Source organism: Strongylocentrotus purpuratus, unplaced genomic scaffold (assembly GCF_000002235.5).
Source record: "Strongylocentrotus purpuratus isolate Spur 01 unplaced genomic scaffold, Spur_5.0 spur5_scaffold_2, whole genome shotgun sequence".
NCBI lineage: Eukaryota > Metazoa > Echinodermata > Echinoidea > Camarodonta > Strongylocentrotidae > Strongylocentrotus > Strongylocentrotus purpuratus.
In genome coordinates, this window is record NW_022145605.1 from 39,215,264 (window position 1) to 39,228,357 (window position 13,094).

Below are 13,094 nucleotides of genomic sequence, written 5' to 3' on the forward strand. Positions count from 1 at the left end.
TGAGAATACTATCTATTCAGGAAAAGAATATTAAGGGTGCATATTGAAATCACTGGCTTCCTGGAAAATATTTACACCTATAGCATCCAGTACTTTATGTAAACTATGAACATAAATGATACAAGTTGTCTATTGCTGCTCTTTATGTATAAAACCAATGTCTCAATTTAATCCTTTGATTTCTGTTTCAGAGGTAAGAGGTATCTTATGGTACACTTTATGCAGTTATGTTTGAATATAGAAGAAAGCAGGTTTAAGTTGTGTGTCAAAAATGCTTAAAAGACATTGTCGATGTATTAAGCGCTATATAAACCCAGGATATTATTATTATGTGCTGTGTATTATTTATGTTTATCATTGTTTGTTTACATAGATATGTGATTTAGGTGAATGTGAACTGTAATTAGAACTACATGTACATGTATTGGGGGGTGTTTCACAAAGATTCTAAGTTGAGCTTTTCCCTAAGTTGGACTAGACAATTATGGAAAGCTGTTAGCATCTTTGAAAATAGTCTTTTATATTTTCTATTATCAAGGAGATTTCATGTTCTTGATGTGGAATTTATGAAAAATCTAAAATACTTGGATTTTTGCTTTTGAAATTATTTTATTTTAAAGCTACACATGGCTCTCCATAATGTTTAAGTCAGACTTAAGATCTTTGTGAAACACCCCCTGGTATGTATAGCTGGCGATATAAATTTGTGTATGTATATTGAACTAGAGTGAAACCTGTATATCTTAGTATCAACAAATCCTAAATTATGAAGGATGAAAATTAATGATATGGAAGAATAAAGGATTTAGTCCCCTTCTATTGAAATGAGGAAGGCTGTCAGAGACTGGATGAACAACTCGTATGTGATCAAGTGTTTAAAATACAACTTTTAGACTTAGTCAACCAAAGATAATATTGTATTGTTAGAAAGTAGTAATTTTTATGCAATGTATTGTTATGTATTGAATATCGTAAATTTCATGAAAAAAAAGAAAACGTCTGTGTTTTCTAGACTAAGTATGAAGTGTGTTTGTTATACTTACCTGTAATTCACATGACTCCTCTATAAAATAACTGGTCTTTCTAAAAATGGCCTCGGAATCGATGCATTAAATATATAAAATTCAAAAAATATAAATGAAAATTGAAGAAAGGGTGAAGAGACATGAATTATATGATTGAAATGTATTCTGTCAAATTCTGTCAAATTTCAAGGCAGATTTTCAGGTACAATAATGTAACCAGTGTTTTATGGAAAATTACTCCACCAAGCACCGCTAAAATAACCCTCATTGCCCTCCAGATTCCAGATTTGATTCGTTTGAACTTTGAAGTTGGATTGAAAAAAAAAAAAGATTTTGTGATGTGACTGATGTATTACACTTTGGAATGATATGGTTTGTACATAGGTTTGCTGTTGAATATTCATGAGGTGACCTATGTACATTATGTACCTATATACATTACATGAATATTCATCATCTTCAGAGTGCCTTCTAGTTGCCTGTAATTTCAAGAGGCAAGTTGCAAGTTGCCTCTTTCATGATAACAAACAGCAATCATGAGTTTATTGAACTCTTTCTTTTCTCAATATCAATCTTATCTAGGGAGATCTATGCATTATCCACTTTTTGATTTGAAAGTATTTGATGTACAGACTTTTTTAAATTTGCAGTATTTGGTGTGATTAAAGGTTTCCTTTTCCTCCAATCTAAATGTTGAGGCAGGCTAATTTTTAGGTAAAATTTGAATTAAATTAAAGGCAAGGTGATTATATATAATAACCCTTTCTTGATCAGAATTTTACCAAACGAAGCAAACACAGGGAACAAAAATTACTTTGGTCACTTAAAGAAAGAATGCTCTATGACCAAAGCGGTCATGATATTATACTTCATGTCTATATATAGCATAATACTGGATTTCTTGAATCGTCATCAATAAAAGTACCGAGCACTTGGATGTTTCACATACACTATGCACATGAAAGGAAATCGTGTTGAAAACTGTCAAACTAAAAATTGTGTCAAGAAAAGAAACCAATCATGTATTGTAAGTGTATGTATGTATTGTAAGTTGTACCTCCTCTTCGTTGGTACATGTTTGACTTTCTCAAATTTTGCCTTCTTTTTTGAAAGTGTGTTATTTTCATTGAGAAAGATTTTATCTTTAATAATGTATGATGACGAGAAGAAAAAATGTTAAGCAGTATCGATGTATACTGACTGTCATTTCAGCATTATCTCAGGTATATATACATATGATATATTATGTGCAGGGTCATGATGTGTGGTGATATATATATATAAGCCGAATTGAGAAGCACTGATAACTTGCAAAAGTATAATTTTTTCTAACTTGTCTACATACCAAATCATACATGTATGCATTACTTGTATATATTTGCATGAGTAATGTATATTTACAAACTGATATTGATAAGATTATTTTTCGTCATTATTTTTTCCTTCATTCTTGCATTTGAACAACTCTATTGTTATATGCATGGAATCACTTCAATTTTAATTATTATGACATTGATTGGAATGTCCTGTTCCATCTATCTTCACAATAAAAATATGTTTATTCACTGCAAGATCATGTATTATGAGTGGTATGTGTGTTTGTTTTATGGCAAAAAAAAAGGATAAATAATTTGTGGACAGAGTAGCCGCCACAGCAGCAAGGGGGCAAGGGCAATAGAAAGGGAAAGAGTGAGAAAGAGAGATGGAGGGGAAGAAAGGGAGAAGGGTGAAGAAACATGCAACTTTGGAGAATGTGATACAACCCCTTTCCATTTACATTATTGATGGCCCTTTCATCCATGTTAGGCTGTCTCAACAGTGCCCCAACAAAAGCTAGACCCATGCTGAGCTAAAGTTTACAAATAGTATACAGCACAATGAGGAGGAAATGCTTGTAGCCAGGGGTGGGGGTGTCAGGTGATGACTAGCTAGACTAGAGGAGGAAAGACTGGCTGAATGAATTGATGAATGTAGCAAGGAGTGTATTTTAAAATCATGATTATGAATACATGGATGAATGAATAATTAAAATGGGGGTGGTATAGTGAGTGTGAAAGAGAAAGAGAGGTGGGGGGGGGGGGGGGCACTTTGTTTCCTTTATAAATGATATCAACTTCGTTATCAAAATACTCTAGCCAAAGTAAAACAAAAAAAAATGTAAAAGAAAAGAATAAGAAAAACATTGATCAGCCACTCCATGCGCCTATTCCATGCCAAAAATATCTCGAAGTGATGCTCGTCTCAGCACAAGATGGCGGCGTTGCTACAACAATAAATGATGCTGCTGTGAGCTAGATTATAACTATAAGCTTTGCTAAGAGATAAGATTTAGTTAATTCTAACAAAAATCCAGAGGGAATTCAAAATGCCAGTTGCAACCGGTGTTGATGCATTCGTTGCTTTTGAGCGACAACTTAGGACACTCTGTTTAGATGAATTTCCGTGTGGCACAGGTTCATGGGTGAGTCAAAGTTAAATGTGGTCCCACATGCTATTATTGAAGTTAGTGTTTTGTACGAAAGTTGATATATGAATGAATGAGATGATGGATGAAAAGTTACACACTTTAATTTGTTAACAAACGTTATTTGAAATAGATCTAGATGTAGACTCTATATCTATAATTAGACCCCTCTATCTACCTTAACTCTTAATCTTTAATCACAATATTAACATTACAATAAAGTCCCTAGATTCTAGGCTAGAGTCTAGAGTAAAGGAGCCGGTAATCGGCCAGCTCCAATTTTCGGCCGATAGCTGGCTCCAAAACAGTGAAAATTGAAATGAATATTGTCATGGCAATTCGTGATTTTTTTCTGGGATTCTTTTTTTGTTTAGATAATAATAATATTTGCTTCATGATTTGAACAAGAAATGATAATAAATAGGAAGTAAAGAGTCCTAAAAATAGGATTTTGTCTTAAGTGGCCGAAAACGGGCTCCTTTACTCTATTGCCTTTTAGTCTAGAATCTAGATCTAGAAATCTACTTTTAAGTTTTTAGTTTTAATTGATGGTCATTTTTTTATATTAAGAAGAGTATGTGGAGTATGTGGAGTATGTAAGAAAGCAGTTCGCTGGTCTAAAACCAGAATGTCAGTTGCTTGTGATTCATGTGATACATGGTATCACATTGACTGTATGGGGATGTCGTCAGATTCGTATGATAGAATCAACAAGTCAAATGTCAGCTGGATCTGCGCGGCTTGTGATTCACCGAATCACTCCCTATCTGTACTCGACTCTTACCTGAGTGTATCTGAAAACAGGTTTCAGGTATTATCAGATATCGACAACTCGCAAAGTGAACATAATCTTGCTCCTAATAGCAGCAACAGTGAAGACTCAAGGTTATCATCTACTCCTTCACCCTTGAGCAACAGCAAACAAGACTCCACTGATTCTGCGCCAAATCCTGGATCCCCTACTCACCAATCTTCTCCTATTAAAGGCAAAAATAAAAGGAGGAAGAACATAGCCAGACCGTTGAAAGCCTTGTCTGTCAATCTCCAATCCATGTACGCTAAAAGAGAAGCGTTTTGGGAAGCAGTGGAGAGTTGTCAGCCGGACGTAATTATTGCCAACGAAACCTGGCTAAAACCAACATTGTTGAACTCAGAGATGATGCCACCAGGTTACAATACACCCATCAGGAAAGACAGACCCGATGGATATGGAGGCGTTCTTCTTGCCACCAAGAATGATCTAGTCGACTGCGAAGTTGAAGTAAAGTCTGACTGTGAGATCATTGCAACCAAGATCCAGCTCTATGGCCAACAACCGCTCATTGTAGTGTCTGCCTACCGACCTCCTAAAAATGACCTGGTTTATGCTCAGTCCCTGTGCCAAGCAATCCGTCAGATTATCGTTGGTAATCCATCTGCAGTAGTCTGGGTCAGCGGGGATTTCAACCTTCCTGACATAAATTGGAAAACCGCGGCTGTAGATGGTCACCAGTACACCGCTGCACTCAACAACTGCTTCATATCTACATTCAACGATGTTGGGCTGTCACAGACTGTCGACTTTCCAACGCGAGGGAACAGAACACTCGACCTCTTTCTCACGAATAGACCAACACTTATCAGCAAATGCGTACCTTTGCCAGGAGTCGGTGATCATGACATGATCCTCGCAATATCTGATGTACGTGCCAAGAAACTGAAACCAGTCCGTCGGAAAATCTTTCTATGGAGAAAGGCTGATTTTGATTGCATCAAATCAGAAATTCTGTCTTTTGGGAAGTCATTTGTCGAATCAAATTCCACCAACACCAATGTGGATGATATGTGGGAACAAATATCTTGCGAGCTCCACAAGGTGCTTGACACCATGGTTCCTTCCAAGTTTTCTTCTCCACGCTTTAGTCAACCATGGATAAATCAACATCTGAAAACCCTATCCAGGAGAAAGAAACGAGCGTACAAAAGAGCACGCAAGTCTCGTAGGCCAACGGACAGGGACAGATACAAAAATCTCAAGAAAGTCATGCAGAAAGAATGCAGATCTGCCTACCATTCATACATAAACGACATGCTTTGTGAAGAAGGCAAACCCAAGAGGTTCTGGTCTTACATAAAGAACACCCGATGCGAGAGTACTGGTGTCGCGCCCTTGCTGAAGGATGGTATTCTACAGTGTGACTCCACAGCCAAGGCCAACCTACTCAATGATCAATTTGCCTCCGTTTTTACCCATGAGGATGCATCGCACCTACCAGACCTCGGTGAAAGCCCACACCCATCAGTCCCTGCCTTTGTTATCGACAGCGAAGGAGTTAGGAAACTTCTCGCAAACCTCAAATCCCACACAGCCTGTGGCCCTGACAACCTACCTGCGTACCTGCTGAAAGAAATCTCAAGTGAGCTAGCCCCAGTTCTTTCCCTTCTGTTCAATGCCTCACTACAACAGGGAAAAATTCCTCACGCATGGAAAGTAGCCAATGTCGTACCCATTTTTAAGAAGGGTGACAAACACAAAGCGGAGAACTACAGACCCATCTCCCTAACCTCTATCATCTGTAAAGTCGCTGAGCACATTATCCACAGCCAAATCATCCATCACCTAGACGAGCACAACCTCCTAACAGACTTTCAATTTGGCTTTAGGAGAAAACGATCTTGTGAGTCGCAGCTTCTTGTAACGGTAGATGACCTTGCGACAGGACTCAGAGATAAACAACAGATCGACGCCATTCTACTCGATTTTTCGAAAGCGTTCGACCGAGTACCCCACGAGCGTCTTCTTCTGAAACTGAACCACTACGGAGTCAGAAATGAACTACTCTCATGGATTCGGGATTTCCTCCAAGGGCGAACTCAGCAGGTCCTACTAGAGGGGAAGAAGAGCAACACCACCAACGTCACATCGGGCGTACCCCAGGGCACTGTCCTGGGTCCCCTTTTGTTCTTGATTTTCATCAATGACCTCCCCGATTGTGTCTCCTCATCCATTCGACTCTATGCTGACGATGCCCTCCTATATAGAACAATCAATTCCCATGATGACATTGAGTCCCTACACAGAGATCTCGCAAATGTTCAGGAATGGGAGAGGAAATGGCTCATGTCCTTTAATGTTGACAAATGCGAGGTGCTGAGGATTTCAAACGAGAGAAAACCCATCATCGGAGCATCCCCTTATTCCATCCATGGGACGACCCTCCGCACTCTTGACGAAGCAAAGTACCTTGGAGTCATCCTCCAACGAAATCTGAACTGGAAACACCATGTCCACTCCATCTGCAAGAAGAGTAACAGTACACTTGGCTTCCTTCAACGCAACCTGAGGAAATGCCCTGCCAGCATAAAGGAGCGAGCATACAAGACCTATGTCCGCCCAATTGTTGAGTACTCTTCTTCTGTCTGGGACCCCCATACCAAGGAGCTCATCTCTAAAATCGAAATGGTACAACGACGTGCGGCCAGATTTGTGAAGGCTGATTACAACCAACAGAGCAGTGTCACAGCAATGCTGAAAGATCTTCAGTGGCAGTCTCTCCAAGAACGTCGAGCTCACAGCAAGGTCATCATGCTGTATAAAATCGTCCATGGAGTAATCGCCATTCCAGCTGCGCCGCCTTTCCTGTACCCTTCTTCCGACCGAACCAGAGGACATCACCTACAATTCAAACAACAACACTGTAGAATCCTTTCCTACCAACACAGCTTCTTCCCCAGCACTATCTGCTTGTGGAATGTCCTGCCTGCAACAGTGGTTTCGGCTCCGTCTATTGAGTCTTTCCGGAGCCGTCTTGCACCACTTACCCTCCGTTAGCTCTCCAGTTGAGACGCATCTTTTTACTTGCACTGTAGCTTAGTTCTTTGTTACTGCACTCAATGTCATGTGTTCTTGGGATTGCAGCCCCAGCAATCAAAGTACGACTTTACTCTACGAAGAGGAATGTACTCATTGGAAGAAGAAGAAGAAGGAGATCATGAGATATTTACAGTTGTAATCCAAGCCCAAGGCCAAAATCCTCTCCAAAAGTGTAGAAATTAACGCTGGCAGTTTTTTTTCTCAGTTATGCGTTGTTCTGTTCCAGCAGGAGTATCTGTACACTTGGCCAATAAAAAAAAAAGCCACAATCTTTTTTTGTCAATGTCACGCACACAATTTTTTTCCTCCAATTCAGATCTAGAGAAGGTTCTTGCCATGAGCCTGTCAATGGCCGTCCTTATCAATATGTGAAAGTTTCATGATGTGAAAGTTTCTGATATTACTGTACCGGTATTCAAGAATTGAGACACTTTGAAAGTGCATTTTGTTTTTTATTTTTTGTTTTTAATACAGAGGACAGCATCGGACAACAGAAATCCAGGCACACAATTTTCAGTTACTCTGCGAGGTAAGTTCTAGAATGAGGATAGTTTTAGGTCAGAGACAACAGTACTGAAAGTTTTGTAAATCAATTATTTTGAAAAGGCGATCCAGTCTTTCTATCAAGTTGAATTGCATGAAAGCAAAAAATCAGAGAAAAAGATTGGTGAAATTTTGAGCGATATTGAACAAAAATTAAGAAAGTTATGTAGTTTTCATTGTAATCACTGTACAGGAAACTCAAATCAGCATGTTAGTCAGTAGACTGTGACATGCATGTACTTGGGGACAACTCCGCCACCTGTACTGTACACTAAAATATTAATATTCATTTTTCTTTCAAATGCCTTTTCCTTTATATAATATGCACATCCATCTATACATAGAATTACAAAGTTTCACTTGGTCAAAAAATGATATATATTCTTTTGTTTTGTGATTGCCCAACAAAACAGTACTCGCCAGGTTGTCCAAACTCTCTTAATCAACGGCTCTAATAGATAATAGGAGCTATTAAAGCCTGTCTACACTAGTTTATCCAGGAGGGATTAGACCTCCCTGCATGGTCACTTACAGGTGGTTATCTCATCAAATCAGCTCTCAATTAACATAAGAAAAAGGGGACCATGGGAGACCAACAGTCACCGATTAGACATTGTTTGCTTGTAGAGGGTGCAAGTAGCTATAAGTAGAGCAGTGGGGCTATTAAAAATGCATGTTTTTTCTCTTTCTTTTGTTTGATATGCTTCAGATTATGGAGCACGGAAGGAGCAGGAGGAGACGTTGGATGAGCTTGTGACTTCCAAGTACTCCCCTTACAGCGTGGACTATACCTGGAGCAAGGAGGCCAGGCAGCTGAGGGAGATAGCTGTCAAGAGCCCATGGCTGATCACCAGGGACTTCATCCTAAAACACTTCCAGACCATGAAGATAGTGGACAAGAATGTAAGCATTAATTGCACAGTGCATGCTCCAAGCTGCTACAATTTAATTACATTGTAGAAGTGTTGTGGTCCAGTAGATTGTGGATCACAAGGTATGGGTTTATATTCCTTGCTTTAAGTGAGTTGCTTTGCTTAGGCATCCATTGGCAAGACATTTACCTCACTCTACCCAGGTGAAGTATAGGTACGGTTGTAATTCCTTGAATGCTTCAGAGCCGATCATTAAGACAAGAATGTAAGCATTGCAGAGGGTTGCACAGTGCATGCTCCTGCCACAATTTCCTGCACTATATCCAAATCCTAAACATCCACCCTGAACCAAACATTAACCCCACCCCTAACTAAACCAATACCCGTGATGAAATAAAGCCCACAGCTAATGTTCGATCATCTATCTTTGGACTTAATGTCAAATGTATAGCCATGCAATTTGAGAAAATTTCACTTTTTGGTAAATTAGTTATATGTATAAGTTATATGTTTAAGTTATATTTATGTGGCTTACAGACCCCCATAGCCTCTTTTGTTCCGATGTGCCCTATATAAGAAGCCACCATTATTATTATTATTTTAATTCATATCATTATTCTGTTTACTATAATGGTTGGTATTTTTGTTGTTGTTGTTATTATGATAATTACAGTTGATATTGTTATTACTTCTATTTTTTTTTTTTTTTTTTAGTTACGGGTATATATTTATTAATGTATTAGGTATATATTTATCTATTTATGTTTAATTTATATGTTTATTTATTTATTTATCCATTTATTCATTTATTCATTTATTCATTCATTTATTTATTTATTTATTCGTTTATTTTTTTGATCATTTTATTATTTATATTTTCATTTTTCTTCTCTAATCTTGTATGTATGTGCAGGTATGTAACGTTGACAGTGGAATGCTTCAGTTTCCCAAGCTGACCGAACTCACCCTCAGTGCTAACTCATTACAAAGTGTAGACTCCAGGAATCTTCCAATCACAATAAAGGTCAGTTCAACTTTTAACCTTCTCGCCCTTTTTTTCTAGGCATCTCCATTGAGTACTCATTTCATTTCATTTTTTTAAAATCAATATCTAGAAAATGGGGGAAAAAAGTTTAGTTTATGTTGGTAGGACGATGTCTCTTTTACTCTAACTGATTTTTTTTAGTTCAAATTTCATTTTCATAAATGTTTCAAAATCAATAAATTGATTTGCCACATTATTATTCAGCTTGTCAGCCATACTGTCACTAGACAATCTTGAATGAAATCTTTTTACATCAATTAACAAGGATCTAGGAGTTTCGTTGTATAACAAAAATGAGGCATGTTTTCATTCGTTCATTATACGATCTAGCCGCCCTTGTTATCCTTGATTGTGACATATATATTCAAATAAAATATATATTATGTTTTTTTAGAAGAACACTTTTGGCAAATATATGTATATATATATATATATATATATATATATATATATTCTTATAGAACTGTGAATCCTTCTCTGATTGAAAGTATTTCCATGTACAAAGAGGAAGCATAACAAAAAAAGTAGGAAATATTCACTGTCATTCTTAACGATATTATCCAGGATCAAATAGTGTGAATATGAATTTCATTTCTTAACATAGATGAGGTGACATGCTCCTGATTTTGTTATTTCTTTTATACCAATATGCAGGTTTTAGAACTAGTAGCTAATGAGATTAGTGATCTGGAACCACTCTGCTATGCCCCGCCCCCAGGTCTCATTCATTTGGGTCTAGGTGTCAACAGAATATCGGCTGTCCATGACTACCTAACAGGGCCTTATTGGTAAGCAGTATGTTTAAAGATATAGACGGGTAGTGGTAAAATTGCGGTTCAAGGGTTCTGGATGCAAAATATCCATTCAATATTGTTTAAATATTTCCCTCAGAGGTTTAGATGGCAATACTTCAACCTTAACTTGCCAAAAAGCAGAAATATTTGCCCAAATGTTCAATGTTGAAGTGCATTCGCGATATCTATCCAGGCCGGATCGATGTGATAATTTACCAAATATATCAATTAATTGGCGGTTTCCTGGCAAAATTTGTATCATCACGTATTAGTCAAAACATATTCTTTAACATGATTAGTTAAAAGAGCTTCCATTTCATTTTTTGAGAGGGGGGTATTTCCAAAACTGGTTTATACCTTTAAAGACCCTATCCAATGAGAATACAACTTTATATCAATGAAAAGCTGAATGAATATGAATACAAATGTAAAGGAGTAACTATGAAATATTTCCCCTTTTAGTATTGCACAAAAGCAAATTAAGAACTCATTTTCTGCACCCCTTTAAATTACGGATTAACAGGGGTCAAATTTGCTGCAGTTATGGTGATGACATAAGATGTAGACCAGATCAGCTCGCCTACCGGTATATAGTTGATGCTATGAGCCATGCTTTATTAATGCAAAATTATTGTGAATATGCATACTCCACATAAAATGATGTGATCAAGTCGATAGCTAGTTTTTAGGTCAACATTCCAATTTTCAAAGCTATAGATTTCAAGTTCTCTAACAGACACAAAATAGCATATATTTGATATTATTTGTGATCTAATACTTATAAGATTTGATATTATCAAATAAAATTATCGTAATATTGTACTATGGCTTATAATAATTCTGTGGATATGTGATTTTCTAGTTCGTTTTTCACTTCTGACAGCTAGGGTCTTTAGAGTGTACCAATCAACAAAAATATATTTTTTCTTTTGATGTAAGGGGTTCCATTTTGCTATACTGTATTCAAAATATGAGCCTCAAATATTCTTCAAAGAGATACATGTATCAAGGTCATTTTTGCCGGTCCCTTCGTATTCTATTGTTTCTGCCACTGATATAAAAAAGTTTCAATTAAGAGGTGTAATTTTTCTGGCTACTAAGAGTTTGTTTTAATGAGCCTTCACTGTAACAAAAACAACAACAGCAGCAGCAGCAACAACAGCAGTAGCAGCAGCAGCAATAACAAATGCTGTGGCAAAGGGAATTTCTAATGTACATAATCTTTCTGTGAAACTTACTTTCACAGGCCTCACTTACTCTCCTTGGATCTGAGCTTCAACAACCTGTGTGATTTTAAAGAAGTAGTCTACAAGCTTCAGACCCTACCAAAACTCAGAAATCTTGTACTCATCGGCAATCCCCTAGCAGTAAGTGCACCCTGAAGCCCTGTCTTATAATATAAAAAGTTATTTTTCATTCACAGGAACTGTTTTGGGATGTTCATTGGTTACAGAATTATTTCTTTTAAATTATTGTTATGCTTCAATCCTCCACCCAAAGCTCCTGTTTTTAAATGGTAGGCCTGATGGCTCAGTTGTAGAGAAGTAGTCTTGTTTATAACCGGGAGGTCCCAGGTTCAAAACCATTTTAATGAGCTATTTTACTTTGGTAAGGCATCAATTATCATTACCTGGTCTCTCTCTGAAAAGACTTAATGTGAGCCGTTGGTCCCCTGGGTGGGTACTTACACGCATTATATACACATGCTTTCTTAGGAGTTGAGTAAAAACAAACCATTAAAACTATCAAACCATCACAATTATTTCTTAGTTTTTCAGTGCTGTTTTGGAGCTGTAGTACAGACCTGAACTGTCACTCCAGTGGAATTTCCTCACTTCATTTATTGCTTAATCTCAACAATTTTTTTGAAGAAGCAGTAAAACAACAGTCTTTCCATATTGCATTGTTTGAATATTTTGAGATAGAACATTGAGTCAACAAACTCTTCAACTTAATTACAATAGTGTTGTCATTATCAGAACTGTTCCAATTTTGATAAGGGAATTTTATAATTGTGTATTCAGTTCATGCATAGACTTCTCTTCAGTAGTTCTTTAGAAAGTGAATTTTAAAGTACCACTGGCAATGTTTTATGAGTTTTAGGATTTTCTTTTTTATGGGGGGGGGGGGGGGGGGGGGTCTTGGAACCCTCTGGTAAAGCTGCCCACGACAACAAGAAGTCTTTTGCAACTTTGTCAAATAAGACCCTCATAACAATTCTCTATCTTATTTCAGTTGCTACCTGGTTACCGTGGTTACACAGTGGATAGTTTGCGTAAATTGACCATCCTGGATGACTTGCAGATATCAGCCGATGAGAAACATCACTTCAAAGGATTAGCTAGAAGGAGAGGTGGGATAGTGTGTACTGTGCTATATAGAGTGATGGCACATTGTAAATGTTCTCTAAAATTTCTTCTTGTTTTTCTTCTTCTTGTTCTTGTTCTCCTCCTCCTTCTTCTTCTTTGTCTTTGTCTTCTTCTTCTTCCCTTTCAAGC

General features: G+C 37.4%; 1 protein-coding gene across 1 annotated transcript in view; it reads left to right on the forward strand.

Annotated features, from left to right (window-relative positions):
- The first annotated feature begins 3,255 nt into the window (after window positions 1-3,255).
- Window positions 3,256-13,094, forward strand: part of LOC585039 (leucine-rich repeat-containing protein 43) — an 18,752-nt gene continuing 8,913 nt past the window's right edge. Inside the window, exons 1-7 of the mRNA XM_030992413.1 lie at window positions 3,256-3,486; window positions 7,817-7,871; window positions 8,595-8,788; window positions 9,671-9,781; window positions 10,457-10,590; window positions 11,843-11,963; window positions 12,832-12,949. Coding sequence (XP_030848273.1) covers window positions 3,391-3,486; window positions 7,817-7,871; window positions 8,595-8,788; window positions 9,671-9,781; window positions 10,457-10,590; window positions 11,843-11,963; window positions 12,832-12,949 — 829 coding nt within the window. The 5' untranslated portion in view covers window positions 3,256-3,390. The remainder of the gene's footprint in view (window positions 3,487-7,816; window positions 7,872-8,594; window positions 8,789-9,670; window positions 9,782-10,456; window positions 10,591-11,842; window positions 11,964-12,831; window positions 12,950-13,094) is intronic.